We start from the raw sequence: 20,299 nt of genomic DNA, 5'->3' as shown, positions 1-20,299 counted from the left end.
AGAATAATAAGCATACATGTTTTGTTTTCCCACACAAGTGCATATCAAAGTTCAACAACAACTGCAGCAGAGTAGGTATCATAGAAAACCACTTCTTAGCCTGGGGTTGTGTTGCACTTGATAGAAAGAGGGCCTGTGTGGAGGAGATGGTGAAGAATGAGAGGGGTGCTTACCTTAAAGTTGGTTTGTCTGTTGGGTGACGGGTAAATGGTCGTCTGCTGAGCTGGTAGCTGCTGTTGCTGAGCCTGTAGCTGCTGTTGTTGCTGCAGCTGTATTTGCTCCTGCTGCTGCTGTTGTAGCTGGCTCTGGAGTTGCAGGATGTGCTGGTCTTTCTGAGCCAGCTGGCTGCTAAGCTCCTGGTGACTCTGACGGAGGTTGGCCTCACTAGACATGAGGGCCTGGTAGCACTGACTCAACTCCTTGTACAGCTATCAACAAGCACAGATAGATGGAGAGAAGGCGGGGAGGTGAAGAGGTAAGGGAATGGGTCAGGTTAACCAAGGATGGGACTTCAAATAGAGGATGAGGCAAAATCCTTCATGGGATTAGGCAAGTGTTTTCAGATGAGGATGTTTTTTTTATTGCCACAGTAATAGGAAAAACATATGCTAAGATCATCTAAGTAAGAACGAAAAGGAAAAATGGAAGGGAAAAAAGACAAAAAGAAGATAATATGGAGTGAGACTAAAATGTTGCTTAATATTCGTGTTTTCAGACTAATAATTTCCCCAGGACTCTCCGTATGCCCCTGCCTGTGCAGGGCTGTGTATGGCACAGTAGTACAGACAGAGGGGTGGTAGGTTGAGAACCCATTCACAGTAACAGGATACTGTGAGAAAAGTCCTTCTTTTCTGGCACTAGTAAAATAATTGTAGGTTACAGCTAGCTTGGAAATAAATCACCACAGCGGGTGAGGCCTGAGTGGAGTGCAACAAAGTGGTTATAATAATGATGAGTTTGAGGTTTGGCATGTGTGTGTGCATGTGAGAGTACCCTCTGATAGGAGGTGGTGTCAGCAGTATGTGCCTCTTCTTGGTTCCTCAGGACTCTCTGTGTGTCTAGGTTGAGTCCTTCCAGTTGCTTGATCAGATGGCTCTGCTCTGCTGCATGCTCTGTGCTCTGTCTGTATAGAGTCTGCACTTCTGCGAACTCACGACTACACACACACACAAACACACGCAACATGTTATACAAAAATTCATACTGTACGTGTGCTACAGCAGTGATGCCATTCTTTTCCCTTATTAAATTATAATTAAATTATACACTCAAGTTTTTTTTAAATTAAAGGTAGGAAGTATAAAATCTTTGTGATGACGTTATAAGAATTCTTCTGTAAAAACACAAGGATGTGAGGACGTCAGATAACTTAAAATTAATAGTAAAAGTGCAAAAATATTTTCAAATGAAAAGTTTTATATATATATATATATATATATATATATATATATATATATATATATATATATATATATATATATATATATATATATATGTAATTTAAATTATACAAATATTCACATACTTGTACTGAAAAATACTGTCAATTTATTGCAATGGCTCATGGGCTGTGATACATTTGTTAATTCTTTTATCATCAATGTCTAAATTTCCTTCACTTAACACATGCTGAGAGAAAGCATTAAAGTTCATTTCTGAAATTTGTTTTGTCCCTTGGAATTACCACAAAGATACAAGGACATCTTTAATCACAGAGCTAAAACCTCAAGCGTGCTTTCTAGCCCTGGTGTGACTGACATGTCAGAGTGCCTCTGGCATTAAAACAGAAAAGTAGTTAAAAAAGGTTGAGATTACCACTAAGGCTCCAACGGTTCTCACAGTTTTTATCATATCGACTAAAGCTTAGCCAAAGCCTGCCCTGTTTCCCTTTTCTCCCTCTTTTAAAGCACATCCACTATGCAGGGCTTATCAAGTGGCTTTACGTGAGCCAGAGTGGAAGAAATCTGTGTCACCCCCAAGCCTCACAGCATAGAGAAATATAGCTAGCTGCTGCACAAAGTAACCTATGTGAAGTGATGTATACACATATGTCTAAACAGGACAGATCTATACTTCCTCTTACTAGTGAGATTACCAGAAAGAATCACTTGTAAATATGTGGCTGTTACAAGAAAACAAACACTGAAATGTAGTGGGCAATGCTTGTGGTAGGGCTCACCGAAGTTGATTGAGTTGCCCCTCTTTTGCTGCCACCTCCCCATCTTTGGAAGAAAGCTGGCCTGCCACACTGTTACTGTAACTCTGCAAGCGAGACAACTCCTGCCAGGCATTGTGTAGCTCCTCCTCCAGCTCCTGGTAAAGTAGAGTGCCATCGAGTTTAAAGCACTTTCCAAAAAATAAAGGAACTCTGATACTTGAGCAGCTTTTCACAATATATTCCAACAGCAAACACTGAAAAGCAGTTGTGCTGATGATGATAGAAGAGGATGAAAACATATGAATATCATGTGCTTTTGCACCTCTGACTGGCACAATATTTATTATTGGCATTTTTATGTCAGGTAGTTGATTTTTTTTTTTGTTTGCAAGAAGACAAATTTTTTCAAGATGTGTCTGTGTTGCGTTTACATGGCCTTGCCCTCAATCCATTGCAGACTTTGCATACAGTGCACCGGAATCAGAGATGTATCATTTGGAAATGTAATAAAACATATATGTTGGACATTGCACAACACCCAGCTAAAAGAAAGCCTCTTTTTAAGCACCAAGTCTGTCTTCAACTTACATAAATAACTTAATTAAATGTGAGCATTGTCAAAACACTTCTAAGAGCAGCGTTGTGCCTGAGCAGACAACATGTATGCATAAACATAGAACTACAGCTGCTGCTGTTGTGCTGCTTTCAATATGTAGCAGGTGTAGACAAGGTGTTAGTGACAGCTTCTCTTTAATAAGCAGTGGAGGGCAGAGTGAGTGGCATCCAACACATAAAGGTCCCCAAGCCTAGATAGTTTAAATGTAATTAAAAGCGGTGTTAAAAAGCAGGGCCAGAATTAACCATATGAAAAATGAATTAGCCTTAAGTAATTACAAGGAAGGGCATGGAAGAAATGCTATAACCCATTATCCATTCATTAAAGCCATAGATTGTGTATATGTGTGTGTGTGTGTGTGTGTGTGTGTGTGTGTGTGTGTGTGTGTGTGTGTGTGTGTGTGTGTGTGTGTGTGTGTGCATATAACTATATAATAGGCGTGCCTCAACCATGCATGCACTGGATTAAATGATAAATTCCTTGACAAATCTTTGCTATGTCAAACAAATTGGTATGATGTATCCACTGCACACCCCACATTCTCCATCTCCATCTTTCAAATCAATGTATGATACTAAAAATGAGGAACAGGTGGAGTGTCTTAGGCTGTGATGGATGTGCATAGACTAGTTGCCGGGTTTCATCCCGTCCAAGTGTAATTACTCTGCAGCCCTGACTTATACAAGACTTTCTGTCTGACTCCATTTGACTAGAGTAGCAATATGTTTCATAATGATTAGTCTATGAGGATGGGCAGAGTGTGAGGTTTTCTCATGTCCACAGAGATAGAAGTATTAATAATAAATAATGATGACTGGAACAATGGACAGATTCTGAAAATCACCTACTTGCATATGGGTAGAATGAATGACAGAAAACACACAACAACCCAGAAATTCTTGCACCCACACATGCAAACTACATGAAAATTTATAGGAGTCTTCAGTTGTGGTCATCAGGTGAGTGGAAGGAAGTCTGGTCTCCCCCATGTTAAATCATAATTTTTCCTTCCTTTGAATATAGTCTCTGCATATTTAAATTGTGAGCTTTGTTACGGAGATCTTTCTCCATTCACATGCTGAGGAGGAAAGGGTGTGAGTGATCAGAGTTCAAGGTGTGCACAAGATAGAGGACGGGTACAACTTTGTGTGTGGGTGTGTTTTTGAATTGACTTGTCACCGTGTTCATACCTTGACTCTGGCCTGGGCAGCATCCCTCTGGTCTCGTTGGCTGTTGGCCTGCCTCTCTTTTTCCTCCAGGTCAGCTCGCAGGGCGGCGCAGCGGGATGTTAATCCCTCTTTCTCCTCCTCTAGAGCCTGCACCACCTGCCGCTCTTCCTCCCCTTTCCTCCTACACTCCGTCTTCATTTCCTGGATAAGAGAGATGTGTGTATAAGGAGGAGAGTGGGAGGTCACAAGGGCCAAATAAACAACAGTGACGAAAGGAGAGAAACAGAAAAAGTAGCCATTCAAACTGAGAAAATGAGAAAAGAAAGACTGAGTGATGCAAAAAGAGAAGCAACCCATGGGGCTGAGGCTGAAATTAATATGTAAACAGTGGATCGGCTTTTCTGCAGGGGCCCCCTGCATGGGCCACTGATTGGCCAAGGTCACCTGTGCTGTATGACTGGGCCCACGCGGCCAGATGTTGGCTGGTGTGGGCCGAGCTGAGCTGCAAGAGCTGGGCTCATGCAGGTACAGGGGCCAGTCTGTCAGCTTTAATGACAGGCTCCTAATGAGAATGGTGCTGGCTGCAAGACCCATTAGACTCAACCTAAGTCTCCTTTGATGCTGTCCCCTACGATTTCTCGCCATGAGACCTCACCAAGACTGTGTAAGGATCATTCCTTTATCAATTAATCATAGCTGGGTCCCATCGAAGCATAATTAGGGAGAAGCCACACCATCACATGCACACTTTTCACTTTCCCCCACAGAAGCAGTCATTAAGTATTTATCTGCAAGTTAACAACCTGCTTTGCTTTCTCTCCCTCTCTCTCTCACACACTTTCCAGCTGTTAAGTATTCTCTGATGTCAGTAGCAAGAAAGAAAGCTTAAAACAAGAAAGGGTGAGACAGAGTGAGGTTGAAAAGTCAGAGGAGAAGACACAAAGACATAGAGATTGTGTTCAAGAGGGCTGACCAATCCTCCTCCTCCTCTAAATGATTCAAAGGACTGTGGCTATGGGGAACTTGTCATGTTCAGTGCCACACAGTCACAAGACTTTTTGACTCTGAGGCCCAGAATGCAGCTGAAAAATATGTTCCACCAACCTTAAGTTCCTGATTCTTATTGACCAGTTGTTCATGCAGAGCTGTCAGCTCCTTCTTCATTAAGGCACTCTCCTCGTCCACTGTCGTCCTGTTCTGCATCAAGCTGTTAATCTCCTGCTGCTGTCCCGTCACTTTCTGTTGCAGACGGTGAGAAAAACAAATACAGAGGTAAACTCAGATAGAGAGAAAGAGAGACAGAAAAAGTCTCACAGGTTACATTATGCATCTCAGTATTATAAAAACAGGGTTTGGATTGTGTCCATAAAAACACCATAGAACCAAAAACTTCAATTTACCAGAAACTAAACTATATCAGTAAATATTAAATAGATCTTGATAAGTGATTATTTTTTAGTTCTAGCATCAGAAAACAATGAAATATGCCCATCACAATTTCAGTGCTCTAGCTGTCATCATTATGATGTTTGTTTTTTGTTTACCTACAATCCAAAGCTCAAAGATATTCAGTTTACAAAAGTGTTAAGACAAGGAAAAGCAGTCGACCATCAAACCTTTCGCATCTTGTTTTGAAAAACACATACAATGATTAACTGACTAGAGGTCATTTTAATTCTAAAATGAAGCACAAAACATCATAAAGCTCCATGATGATCAAATTAATGACAGTGGACAGAAGAAAGGGTGCAATAATTTTAATGACCACCCACTTTTGATGCTGGTATATGTTAACTTCATGTTTTTTGGCAGCCTTTGTGGCCTTAGTAGGAGGAGGCTGGCCTCTTAACACTGCATCAGCTGGGGTTTGGCATTGGCTGGTAATCCACAGCCTTCTGTGGGTACACCCTTCTCTCAAATAACACTGTGCTCTGGGATGCAATTAATTGCCATGTTGAGGGAAATCACTCAGATATATCCAGATAGTGGATTTAGCGTTCCTCGCTACTCCTAGCTCGCCGTGCTAAGAACAGAGGGGTTTTAATAGAGATTTATACTGGAGAGCAGACAATAAATTCAAACGTTGATAATGAGGTAGGCAAGAACAATTTGAACCCCAGTAGTGCTCAACTGATAGAAGCGAAAAAAAAAGGGGGTTCCGCAAAGTTAAGAGGTCTAGGACAGAAAGATTAGCATTTAAAAATTCCCAGTGCAGTTCAAAAATGAAAGCTAATTATGTTACAAAAATGGAAAAGAGTAGCGAGGGAAAGTATATAGAGAAAGAGGTGGAATAAAAAAAGAAGAGCAGGAAGAAAAAATAAAACTTCAAAGTTGGAGAGCTGACACATTAAGAGGAGTATGAGATCCTGTGTGGACTCAGCAGAGCATCACATCTCCAAAAAAAATAAAAAATAAAAAAATTTAAAAAATTAAAAAATAAAAAAGGAAAAACCAATTAATCACTATTTGGATATGTATGGCTCAAGACTATGGATGAGATGATGAATGTCGGAGGGCTGGATGACACAGCACACAGCCAAGTGCTATTAATGAGCTTTTCAAATAGCCTGCAAGTTTCATTCCCAACAGTTAAAATAGGAAAACAAGATGCTTTTCAATCACTTAGAAAAGCACAAGAATGCAAATATGAAAGTAAATTTGAAATGCATCAGATAAACTGATTCAACACAGTGTAAACAGGTTTACACAAAATTTACACAGATTAACCACTGTTATCTGTCATTTAACCACTGTTATCTGTCATTAATATTGATAACACCATTACCTATACAACTGTTCCTGGTCTCTCTCTCTCTCTCTCTTTTCTCCTCTCTCCTCCACCCACCCCCCCTTTCTCCTCCTAAACCCAACCAGTCGAGGAAGACAGCCACCCACCCTGAGCCCGGTTCTGTTGGAGGTTTCTTCCTGTTAAAAGGGAGTTTCTCCTCCCCCCTGTCGCCAACCGCTTGCTCTTTGTGGGAACTGTTGGGTTTTTCTCTATAACAAAGTAAGGTCTCGGCCTTACCCTGTAAAGTGCCTCGAGATAATGTATATTATGATTTGGCGCTATACAAATAAAATTGAATTGAATTGAATAGATTGAGAGTGATGAATGAATCATTCAATTACAACAGTTCTTCAAGCAGCTAATCAAAGGGATGCTTTAACTCTACCTAGTCACCCTGCTTCCACTTCTGTACACTATAGCCTTAAGGTGGAGGCTGGTAAGTGTTCATGTTTATGGATATCACAAATGGTCAGTTTAAAGGCATTATTGACAATTACATTACATACATTACCAGACCTCAAACTCTTAGAGTATGTCATTTTTAACTTATCTTTTACATTTATTTTACTATTGCATATTCAAAATGTTCTTATGATATGGTTTATTATTAATATGTGTTGAATGTTGCACTATTAGCTCACCAAGGCAAATTCCTAGCAACATTTGTTATAATGACAATAAAGTTAATTCAACTACTTAGGTTCAATTAAGTTTTCACTTCACCATAGCCTTATTGAAATGAAGCAGCCTTCAAATCCCATTCAGCATATATGAATAAATTCTTCTCAAACAATAAAATACCTGAGGAAATCAAGGCCCAGTATCAGTGTGTTTCAGTATTTCATTTCCCAAGTGTCATATGCACTGTAGCAAACTTAACATCTTTGTATGCCACAGGAAGACATTTTTTTTTCCCATACAAACAAAATAATAGGGCCATCATTTTTCTTCAATTTATAATCTTGTCTGGTATATAATGTCTCTTCTACATGAACTTTATGATACATTTCTGTTATATGGTAGAGGAGCCAGTTCTCCCTGACTTCATTGCATTGCCAGCACAGTCCTATCCAGAGGTCATATAAATGAAGGCTGGGAGATTTGCTTTCAAGTTGGCTGTCGTGGCCACTAATGCATCAGTCAGACTTAAAAACTGATTGAAGCTGAATATTCATAACACACCCACAACAAGAGAGCCATAACCATCAAGAGGATTATGCTATATTACCTAGGAGTCCCTGCACTTATGTTTCATTCACATCTGTCTGAAACCTGCGTGAAAATACTGCACTAGGTTGGCTGACTGCACCATTTTACTGCCCTCAAACTAGCATTGAAATAAAGTTTGATATAATCACATATCTTGTGCTTCTATGAGCAACTATTATGACTGCACTGACTGTATCGACTGGTTTAGAGTTAAAATGGCTGAGGAAGGCACTGTTTAAAAAAAAAAAAAAAAAAAAAAAAAAGACACTGGCAAGTTGATGACTCCATTACAGCCAGTCTCATTAGGAACGAACACGATTCTGGATGAGAGACGTTAATGAAGGGGACTGACAGATGCTTCAGTGAAGGGATGATGATTTGGAGTAAATTACATTAGTGATGTCATTATCGTTAGCCATCATATCATCAAGTAATATTACTCAAGGGGCGATGCAAAAGAAAGCAGGTAAGAGAAAGAGCTTGAGGTGCTGGTTATGAATTTTTTTATAATACATTTAGCTTTTAAATATTCACTTGATATTTAAGCCAAACGTGTTTGTTATAACAACCTAGAAAAGGAAAAATAAAGAATCTTATCTAAATAAAATAGTTTCAGTGAAAGACATGAGACACAAAATGATATAAAAGAAATACAGATTAAAATGTCAAAATGGCCAAGGTGCCTTAAACACCCCTTGAAAACTTTCACACATATTTCTCCTCACTTGCAAGCCTATAATGAAAATGTGGTTGGGATAAGCGAATGAGAAGTATCAGTTGAGTCTATTTCAGACCTAGTTGAATGACTTCCCCCTCCATTAATGTCACAGAGATCTAAAGGGCATTTGTTTAACACAGAAAGTTACAACCTGCTGCACCAAACTGTACTGTACCTGTTCCAGCTCCTGGATCGTGTAGTCTTTGGACTGGAGGATCTCCAGCACTTTCCTGTCCTTAATCTCAGCTTTGTGCTTCTCACTAGAGGTAAGAGAAAAGAAAAACAAATAACAATGTTAACAATATTATACAATGTGGCTCCCTTTACATCCCATTACATGTAAGTAATGTTATTTTTATTGTTATCAAATTTATTGACACTAAAGTTAAGAAAAAAGCGGTGTCAATATGAATGAAAAGGTTTTTTTCAATCATTTGCTACTAAAGCATAGCTACAGTGCTGCAACACCAAACTGAACTTTTGTCTCATGCCCACTAGCACCTCTTTTATCATAATGAACTTTTAGGGAGACAAAAACAAGGTATCAATTGGGGACCTGTTTGTTTCAACCGCTTTAGGCCACCAGGGGCCCTCCATTCCCTCCACTCATCACCTGCTCCTTCTACACCTCCCATCTTCGAGGCCTTTTGTCTTGTCTCTGTGCTTCTTCTGATCAGCCCTCTCCCCTGATAGACACTGAAATAAGTATCTGGTGTCCCTGGAGGAGCTGGAACGCAGGCTGGCCTAGCTACATCTCTTCGTATATTGGGCTGTGTTCACCATGTCCTGAGCAACCAACCAATCACTCTACAAGATCTGCACAGGAAGGGGAGGGGAGGGTGAATGGCAATTCCCAGTGGGCACCAGCGCTTGACTGGAGTCGACACAATTACCATGTCAATATTCTCCTGCGCATCAGGTGATACAATACACATACACTCTCTGGATGCATGTTCCCCCACCAGTCTCAGCAGAGCAACATACTTTGATGGGTTTCCTAAGGGGCTATAAAGGAACTGAAGAGGGTGTGGAGAAGGAATGAGAGGCACAGGTACTGAGGAACTCTCTGCACACTGCTGCACTGTGTTTTACCCCTAGTAAGGGCCTAGCAAGAACTGACAGACCTCAAAAAGTATGTGATAAGCACCCATGATAGAGAAAATATCATTCGAATGTATCCCCAAAAGGAAAAAAGTCAGTAAAAACTGAAGTACTGAATGAAGCTTTAAATCAATGTCATTTGGACCAAGTGGAAAAAAACAACTGAACTGCTGTTCAAACTGCAGTGATACCTGCATCAAAAACAATTTAAACTCAAATATGTTTTCCTGATATGGAGAAATATATTTGATTTTCCCAGCTGTATAGCTTGGCAGCTTGAACCACACGCCATCTTTTTTAAAAGTTCCCATGCCACTGTTTTTCATATAACTTAGCCACCCTGCAAAAGAGGTCATATTCATTCTCACAATTTATCCGATAAAGACAAGTATTTGGCAGGAGTGTTTCAACTGTCCAGTATGGGAGCAGCAGAGGAAGAGTGTTTTCATTAAAAGGGTTTCCATGGTTGAACTGCTAGACCGGGGATAAGAAGGCTTAAATCAGCATCTGCACCAGATTCCGTCGTAACCCCAGTAGAATGGCCAAGGTGCCTTAAACACCCCTTGAACGACTTTCACACATATTTCTCTTCACTTGTGAGATAAAGGAATTTTCGGCTGCTGAGCTCCTCAGGTAGCACTTTTAAAAGATGAATCTACTCACCGCTCAACCACCAAACTGACAGCCTGGGTCAAGTCTGGATTTGCCACTTGCAGGCGTTTCCATAGGGACCACACAAACTCCTTGTCTGCCTGTGGAAATGAAGGATTCAGCAAATCAACAGCTGTTAATCTTAATTGAGATAAATAGCTTTTGATGAAAATGTCTTAAAATGCAGCAAGGCCCAGATGAAAAGCCACTGCACATCAAGCTTTTCTCACAAAAAAACAAAAAATTAAATAGGATGCTCAATGACATTAGCATACGACATAAGGGGAAGTCAATCAATAATTTAAACATCTTGTACAAAATAGTTTTTGATCTGGCCTGCCCCCTCTAATCATGAACCTCTCTTAACTGGAATCTCCATGGCTGAGATGTGACCTTCGACTCAAGGGGAGCAGGCATTGACACTTGTCATTATGCACTATTTATGACTGGGGAGAGCTGGGATCCAAATCAAAACACAGCAGTCGAGCTTGCATTTTCTTTATTAATCAATTGCTCTCCGGATATGTTTTCCACTACAGCTCCAAAGTAACTAGCCCCAAAGAAACTCAAAGCTGATGACAGAGAGAGTCATCTTCAAGTAGAAAAACCCAGCCAGCCCCTGACACATTTCCAATTCAAATTGTCTCGCTGGTTTTTCAAACATTTTTAAGCTACATTACATTTAATGAGGGACATCTAAAAACTACATTTTCTGACATTAAAAGACAGAATTATACCAAATCGACTTAATATAAAATTATCTGATAAATTATGTTCACATCATCATAAGATAAAAGTCATCCCTCCCACTGGAATCTACTGGTCTCCAATTAGTATAAGAATTTTAACCCCCTTTTCAAAAGTGTCTAATCAATTATTTACTAAAATGGCAGAAGCAGACCTTGATAAGACCATGAGTTGAACATATAAAGTGGAAGGACTGTAGATCACTGTCTCTGTATGCATCTGTATGTAAGTGTGTGTGTATACAGAGTGGGAGCACGGTGAAGGGGGATAGAGATCTCACCAAATCAACCCTGCAATGCAGCTAACGATGAAATTAGGCAGCATAGTTGATTTGAAATAGGTGGTCTCCCTCTGCCTGGCCTTTGGCTGCCATTAGCCAATCCAAAGACAAGTGTTCAGTCAGGACACTCATCAAGAGCTCTCATCTGACGTATGTGTACTTAAAGATGCACTGAATGTGCGTTTGATGATCACTGAATTATTCATCTTGAATCTAGACACTGAAACACCATGGGCTAAACATACCAAAAAGAACCACTGAAATTCAGCCACATATTAATAAAATTAGTATGGTCTAGTAGGAACATTTGCTGGCCGACAGATGAGACTCTTTGTAGTTAATGGCTGTCCTGAAGTACATCTTGCCAGAGACTTAAGACATCAATGGTATTCTAATGCCACTACTTAAATGGTACACTGCACGACTAAAGGTCCCTATTACATAGACAGAATCACTGATGTTGAGCTCTAGCCAAGACCACCAAGGATGGTTTCCATGTCAGTTTAATGTAAAGCAGCAGGAACTGTCAGCGTGAAGTGAACAAATTAACAATTAAGTTAACAAAAAAGTTGACTTCAAAAGTCAAACTAAACTTTATACACAGAATAAATAAGGTAACAGGCACAGGTGCAGTTACTATCAAACAGCATCACAGCAAATGTTCCTGCCCCATGTGTTTGGTGGCATCTATATTCTAATAAAAACTCTAAATAAAAATGACACATCTGAGCCCCACAGCTGTCTACATACCTATATAGCAAGGTAATGTGGATATGCAAAGTGAGAACTGCTGGGTTAAGTTCACTCATGTTATTAGGCACCACCTGGTGGTGAATATGCAAGGACATCCTCCCTCAATCACTAGCTTACAAAGTGAGGATGAAAGGTTCCCATATCTGCCCATAAGCACTTTCTGTATCTGTGCATTTGTATGTATCTGAACAAATAAAAATAGAGGGGGAGTTGATTTAATCAAATGTACTGTAGAAACAGGTAATTGCTGCACATTTTTTCCTGTCTTTGCTGAACATTCAATAAAGTGCAGTCAGGACATTTGCACACTTTTGGAACAAAAGAGTAAGGATGAACAATTAAAATACACTTTATGCAACTTGGTAAAGTAAACTCATCTTTAAATCATCCTTATCTCCCCAGAAAGTATTATTGTATATTTAACGATGTTAAATATTGAAGACATGCTGTGTATGTAGACCTATCTTGGGTGTATCAGAAGTCTTTATCTGATCAAAAATGAAAATAAGGGTAATTAAAAATGGTTTTGAATCTAATAAAGTGGGCAGTCATTGTCTGATAGAGATGAAACAGTTAAAAGAGAGTTTTTACACGGACAAAAATAACATGTTTCTTTCACCGCTTCACTAGGCCCATGAAAAGCATATGTGAAACAACAATTAACGTACTAATTAGAGTCAAATAACAAACAGTATTCACATTAATTGCTGCATTAGTGTACAATCAGAGACTTAGATTGTACCTCATAGTGAGATTATTAAGATGGGGCAGTTGAACATCTTAACACTTAGAAAAACCTTAACACCTTAGCTAGTGGGCTGAATTGTCAACATGTATAGACATTTGCTGATCGAACTTGCTGTCATCAGCTCACTTAAAAGGAAGCCATTTGTGTTTCTTATTATTAGAGATGCTTAGTTGATAAGTTGTTTAACCAATTAGTCGATCAACAGGAAATTATCGGGCAACTATTTTCATTATTAAATAATCGTTTAAGTCATTTTTTTGTCAAATATTTTGTCCAGAAGAGCACAGGATCTTTGAAGATGTCATCTTGGTCTGTGGTAAATTATAACAGACATATTTCACTGAACACTGTCATTTTATAGACAAAGGAATTAATCATAAAAATAATTGGCAATGTAATCAATAAAGAAAAAAATCGTTGATTGCAGCCTTCTCAGATAGCAGATAACACAATGTAGCAATGTGTACACGTCCCCCCCTAGACACATATACTCAGGTTTACTAGGTACATCCAGCTAAACTAGTAGTCTAACAGTCCTGAAATAAATCTTACCTCCATGAAGTTCACAATGTTCAATTCGTGCTGCAACTATTTGAGAGACATGTCCTCTCAGTTTTGGAGGACGCAGTTTGTGGTGCTGTTGAATTGTATTATAAACAGGTGTTTCTACTATTTTGTCCAGCCCATTTATATCAATGAGAGTGGGCTAAATAACAGAAACACCTCTCTATATGATGCAGTACAATTCAACAGCATCACAAACTACATCCTCCAAAATTATCATAGAGTTGAATCTACACATCTCTGAAAAATATAAACATTGTAACTTTCATGAAGTTAGGATTTATTGCAGGACTGTCTTTTTAGTTTTAGCTAGGTGTACCTAATAAACTGACAGCTGAGTGTACATTTATACATACCTGGCATTGCATGAGCTCATCTGATAAACTCTTCACTTGCCCTTCCAAAAGCAGGATACGACTGTGGTCTTGGGAGGACATTTTGGGACTGAAAAGGAAGCAAAATACCACCTGCTATCAGTTTGGTGTCTGTCATAGCACAGGTAGCACTTATAGCAGCGGATCACAAGGTAATTTAAATGGCACTTTATGAGCATATAAGCCCGTTCGTGACACAGTTAATTTGGATACGAGTTTGATTTATCTTGTTGAAAGCAATATAGTCAACGGATTTGTATTTCTTTATCTGACGTTAGCTATCGTAGCCCACTTGCAGGATCATACAACTAAACTCAGTGGAAGGCTGTTTAGTTAAAGTGAACACAGTTTATCTCTTACCTGTTTTGACAGCTTGCTAACCAGGCAGCTATTAACACTGTAGCAGCAGCTTTAACGTTACAGCACAAGACACTGCTACTAGAGCTAACTCTGCTAACGTTAGCCACTTAACAAACATTCATATTTTTCGTTTCCTGTCTGTTGTCAGCAGTTGTCAGCGTCCCGAACAATATCGCGACATGCTTCAACGAAAGCATATTTAACCATTCACTGTAACGAATTTCTTATTGAAGCTTTTCTTTCTACGACGCCTAAATAAACTTTGCCAGCGAGTAACACCGTTGTCAATAACGACCGAAAAGCTTTATTCCTTTCAAACAAGCCCGCTGTTTTCCCGTTTTACGTCACTTCACGACAGTTGTTGTTCACGTACGGCATTGCGATCCGAATCGGTGCGTTGGTTTGCAATGGTGGGTTCGGGGACAATAAGCGTCCTTTTGTGGGTTTCGTGTGGTACACACAGCTGTATGCAAAAGATTTTGCATTTCTGGGAAACTTTTCCGTGGGGATTTTATTTACTTATTTTTATTTCATCAGCAGAACACATAAATATGTCCAAGGGTGCCAAAATGTTTGCATATAACTGTAAGTTTGGCAGCTATGATATTTTTTTTCAAATTCCCTATTTTTCCTTACATAATAAGGACGCTGTTGTTTTTATATTGTCACACTTGGGTCCTAGCATGGGATTAAGTCATTTAAAAGAGTGCTCATTTGGTCTTGGCATGAAAAAAGTTGACCTAATTGTCAAGCTACAGTAACTGACTGAACTATAGCCTATTTATGTTTTAAAGACTGAGAAATTGGTATTCAAAGTATTCACTGAATGTGTTTATCACAACAGGAAACATTGACTAATAATATAATTTGTGTGAATATGCATGGCATGCTGTGATCAGACACTGCTCCAGTGATTCATGCCCAAGACAGCCATCCCTGCAATTTCAGAAGGGCCAGAAGATTTAACATAAATCCATGAAGCTGTACCCTGTGCCCACATTGGTTGGCATGAATTGCCCTGGTTGTGACTTCTTGAATCAGCTCATGTCTCCCATGGGCTCTCATCAGAAGCACATTTTAGCTGACTATAAGCTAAGATCAAGACCAACTCAGAGCAACGACTACCAAGTCCAGACCACCGTGGGTCAAATCCATTGCCTCTAAATTATAAATAACTATATGAGAGAATTGCTAATCATCCAATGCTTTGGATGTGGATGGACAGTTCATCTACTTTTTCTACCCCCCTAATCACTTTTGGTTTTGTTTATTTTGTATCAGTTAGATCACTTCTTACTATCACTAACACACGGTTTGTTGTTCATTGTGTTCATTTGTTTACCTTTATTAATATGAAATTTTAGCTTTTCTAATAGATGCTAAACTGCATTTTGTTGCACTGGTACTTTTTGTGTGCAATGACAATAAAGTTTAACCTTTTTTTTTCTTCATTCAGGTCAAATATAGAATTCACTGTGCAGATCTCAGGTAAACAGTGGAGAGTGGAAAAGTCACTTTTTTGAAACAAGTAAAAGTACTTACCTCTGACAATCAATATATTTAATTAAATTTGAGTTTTTGTTCACATAAGTATAAAATAAATTTAAAAGTCTTGAAGTTAAAATAAGTGCAAGACCAGAGGAATTTGAATTCAAGACCAAGATCATCCTCAGGTACCACAGCCTTGCTGCAAGGCTGCCTAGACTCAACAGTGGTTTTGTATCATATAAATAAGGTGTCATATTAATTTGTATCATATTAATCTATTGTAGTGAAACTGAATTTGAACATCAAGTCCTCTTCAAAAATAATTTGAGATACATTGTGAATACAGACTTAGGTGCAAACCAAAAAGCAAGCCTAACAAGATAATCCACACAATTAATAATGTGACTGTATTATTCTATTTCCACAAACATGTATATTTATTGTATTTTATCTAATGTGATTACAGCCACTGCAACTGCATCTCAAAGGGTAATATAATAAATAATTAAAATTAAACATTTAATACCATTTGAATCAAATTGAATTTTAGGCTTTTAAGACTAAGGAGGCTTAAGAGTTTTGCATGTGGTTAGCAAACACAAATATTAGAGGAAAAGGAGGAACTAATCTGCAATATAAGAAGATGAAGAGAAGAAGACTAAATCATAGGTGGAATAATAAAATGTTACACAAATAATCATAGCAACATGACAGTGTCAAAGTGACAATAATATTAATTGAAAATGACAGAATTTCAATGGTGAGGAGAGATGTTGTAAAACTATTGTGATATTTCACACACACACACACACACACACACACACACACTACAGACTCAAATCCCTGTTGCAGATGTATGATAGTCATTTTTACTAGGGTTCCCCCGTGTCTCCAAGCACTGTTTTACAAGGCTATAAATCCCTGCTGTTATATCAAAGCTCAACAGCCACATGGATGGTGCTGAGGAGAGATGACACTGAGATATGATATTGATCTTTATATGGTAGTTTATGTTTAAAATGTTCTTTTTTATTTCAATAGATGCACTTACAACCCCCCCACCCCCACCCCACCCCCAACCCCCAACCCCTTGTTGGTGGGCTATTTGCCTCATTTTATATGTTTGTAATGATGTGTTGTAAGGTCAAATTTGCATTATGTACAATAAATTTTGAATCTTGACTCCACAGTGGGAACTTTGAGAGCTGGATGCAAGCAAGAGAAAATGAACAAAGATGCACATTTGACATCTGTTTTGCTGGTGAGACAAGACAACTCCATATTGTGTGGCTAATGTACTTAAGTGTCCAGCCAGATTTGGAGCACAGGGTGAGGGAGGAAAATGAAGAAATATGAGGATTGGCACTCCTTCTCAGTCAGACAAATGTTGGTTCATCTGCTCACTGTCTCTCTTGCTCTCTCTCTCTCTCTCTCTCTCTCTCACACACACACACACACACACACACACACACACGGGAAAAGATGCAATTGACTTAGCATGATTAGGCTGTTCCTTGACCCACGAACACTGCCTCTCATTAAGATCCTCATTTGTGGAACAATTTTAGAGGCAGTAGACTGGTACATAATGCACAACATCTGCCTGTCCCCTGTTTCTTGTTCAGACACACAAACTGACACATGGTATCTAAGAATAAGCCCCCCCCCCCCTCTCTCTCATCATGAGAAAAAAAGAACATCATGCATCTGCAACAGGGTTTTGAGTCTGGTCTCTGCAGTTGCACCTTTTTTCTTGAGGCACCCACAGATTCAAAATATATTTGTTTCACTAAAAAACAGATCACAGGGCAAAATGTAGTCAATAGAAAGTCAAATTAAAACTGTATCATCTTCTAACTATCCCTTCTTTCATAATTTAAATGCATATAATTTGGCCCCAGACACTTCCAGTTGCTTGCATGTTCTTCGCAGGCATGTTCCACCATGTTTTGACAGCGTCTGCTGCTGCTCTTTCCCATGTCTGAAGCTGCCTGTATCTCCCTCCTGTAAGTGTTTGGTGTCTGTGCCACTAATGACAGATTAATCCAGATCTAAGAGCATTTTAGGCACATAAAAAGCAAATCTCAACCACACACTCTTTCACCAACCATGTGCTTCCTGCATTTACAGTATAAAAAGATTTTTCACACACTCACTCCAGCCGCTGCCATTATTTAATTTTCCTCTTTCATCAAGAAGCTTTTATTGCATGTGTGAAACAGGTTACACACCACGGTATTGATGACTTCAGTGTACATTCATAATGAAAATTAATAATTAACTTGAAATTGTTTCTCACATTTAAATTTAAATCCATTGAAATTACTTTTTGGGGGTTGAGCCAAATGGGTTGCAACAGTTTTGATATTTGACGCTTTGTTTAAAACCACATTGTAAGGAGATGTAAATGTTTTAATTTGCTCATATTAAGTAGCTCACAGAGTTGGTGTATAAACAATCAATCACTGAGCCAATGTCCCAAAAAGAAGAATATATATAGAGGCTATCCAACACAGCCACACATGATCTCTGATAATACCTAACACCTTTACAGTAGCCAAATGTGGAACAGAGCACAGTAATAGAAATGAAGCATGAATGAAGAACAGATCTTTAATTCAACACTCAATCATTGGCTTGTCTCCTGGCAATGATGGGAATTGTGGTTTTGCGACTTGAAAAGAGACTCACCCCTGAAGGATTCATATTTATTCTCAGTTTAATTGGGATCTCTGAAATTCACATCTGTTAACATGAATCATAGCTCAAAGGATATCTGAATCTTTAGTCTCTATTATGATCTGTGGAGTGTTTAAAGAGAGACGGTCAAGTGATTAAACTTACTCTCCTGATAGAAACAGGCTACTTTTCTTGACATAATGAATATCACTCATAACACTGGTTCACACGTGGAACAGTGCATACAACTCAATTAAAACTATTTTGTTGTGCTTCTGAGATTATGTTCCCTGCCCAACCTAGTGAAATAAGACATCACTACAATTCTTTACTGGATGCCACAGAATGGCAGCAAATGCAAAGAATACAGTGGCAAACACAAACCGACTCATGTTTGAAGCTGTCTTTGTGGGCCTCTCCTGTCTAATTGCCCAACTGTTAAAATGCACAGTGCCACCCCTTGAAACAAGACCGCTCTTGCATCGACAATCTCAATAAGCATTCATGTCTCACTCCTGTTCTGCCTCAGCTGAGTCACAGGGAAGTTCGAGTGACACAGAATTGTGATCATGCAAATGCACCTGCATGAAAAATTCAAGAAGCAAATGACAAGCCCTGGTGTGCCGATGCTGACAGAGGAAGGAAGAGAGGCACATCCCGGGGAAAAACATGACACTCCATGGAGAATTGTGAAAGCACAGTCTCCGCCTGCCGCCTCAGGTAAAGTGGGGATATTGTCTGCATTAATGTGGCCTAGCTTTGATGCTGAGGGAGGAAAGAACCTGAGAACTGCGGGAGATGACAATAGATACTAAAGCGTCACAAGTCCCCAGCTTTAAAGGAACATTGATTGTACAAATGCCAAGTGGGATGTCAAACCTGCACAGTGTTTAGTAGAACATCACTCCCACTGCATGGAAATGAGACAGGCTCCAACATGTGAGAGTTACAGTAAGGCTTGAACACAGTCACTTTGCAGTGCGGCTGATGGCTCTATTTGCTCAGTGTCTAATGTTTTCTTGTTGAATAAGATTAGAAAATAACAAGCTGTTATCACGCCGGGTGCCTTTTGAAATTGAAACTGGCCATCACAAAGCTTTGAAATTGCTCACTAAATTCACGTTCAGTCGCTGACATTTTAAGGCTTGTTTGTACACATTTCTATTCAAGCGATGCCCTGAGGATGGATATTACATCTCTCAGTGGAGTCTGTGGGAGAATTATCAGCCACTCTTGACCTCAAGCATGAGCCATCCTCATGCTGGATCCTGTGAGACCTTGGACTGCCTTACAAAACCCCAGGACAGAGAAACCATTGATTACCACTTCTCTTCCCTCTCTCCAGCCTTTAGACATACAATATCTGTGCACCTAAATCTGACAGTTCAAGCTGAAAACCTTGTCTCACCACAAACCTTACACTCTGTCTTTGCCATCATGTGCATTCCTGTATGCATGTGATGTCACTGACCTCCCATAAGCCCCCCCCCCTCCACAGCATGCTGCATGTGCACAAGCCCCCTTGTTCACATCCTAACCCCAGCCCCAATGAGATGCCATGGACCTCTGTTTGACTCCCATCTGATGACCTTCTGGTCCTATCCTCAACAGACAACAGCCCTCATAAAGAAAGAATTGATCCACACAAGACCCACCTCCTAGAGGCAGCAGCGTATATGAGCATGTGTGTGTTTGTGTCTGTGTGTGTTTTTGTGTGTATCCATGGTGCCACGGCTCACCCAACTAGTGTGCCATCCCAACCCCGGGCAGCCCCCTCAAGATGTGTGTGGGAACAACGAGTCAGAGTATTTCCCTTGGGCTCTTGCTAGAGAGCTTGTCCTTTGCTTGGTGAAAGGGTAAATTAAGGTGGTAGGGTTGTATTTAAGTTCATATTTC

General features: G+C 39.5%; 1 protein-coding gene across 1 annotated transcript in view; it reads right to left on the bottom strand.

The window, feature by feature from the left end:
- cntln (centlein, centrosomal protein) overlaps positions 1–14,562 on the bottom strand; it is an 80,350-nt gene extending 65,788 nt beyond the window's left edge. Inside the window, exons 1-9 of the mRNA XM_071504586.1 lie at positions 14,237–14,562; positions 13,859–13,946; positions 10,423–10,511; positions 8,834–8,918; positions 5,048–5,182; positions 3,965–4,144; positions 2,180–2,313; positions 994–1,156; positions 174–428 (exon numbers count right to left, since the gene is read on the bottom strand). Coding sequence (XP_071360687.1) covers positions 174–428; positions 994–1,156; positions 2,180–2,313; positions 3,965–4,144; positions 5,048–5,182; positions 8,834–8,918; positions 10,423–10,511; positions 13,859–13,939 — 1,122 coding nt within the window. The 5' untranslated portion in view covers positions 13,940–13,946; positions 14,237–14,562. The remainder of the gene's footprint in view (positions 1–173; positions 429–993; positions 1,157–2,179; positions 2,314–3,964; positions 4,145–5,047; positions 5,183–8,833; positions 8,919–10,422; positions 10,512–13,858; positions 13,947–14,236) is intronic.
- Between the last annotated feature and the right edge of the window lie 5,737 nt (positions 14,563–20,299).

Source organism: Trachinotus anak, unplaced genomic scaffold, assembly GCF_046630095.1.
Source record: "Trachinotus anak isolate AG129_WGS33_773 ecotype Australia unplaced genomic scaffold, CSIRO_AGI_Tana_v1 ptg000019l, whole genome shotgun sequence".
Taxonomy (NCBI): Eukaryota; Metazoa; Chordata; class Actinopteri; order Carangiformes; family Carangidae; genus Trachinotus; species Trachinotus anak.
The sequence above is the reverse complement of the archived record's forward strand: the minus strand, read 5'-3'. Positions and strand labels throughout refer to the sequence as shown.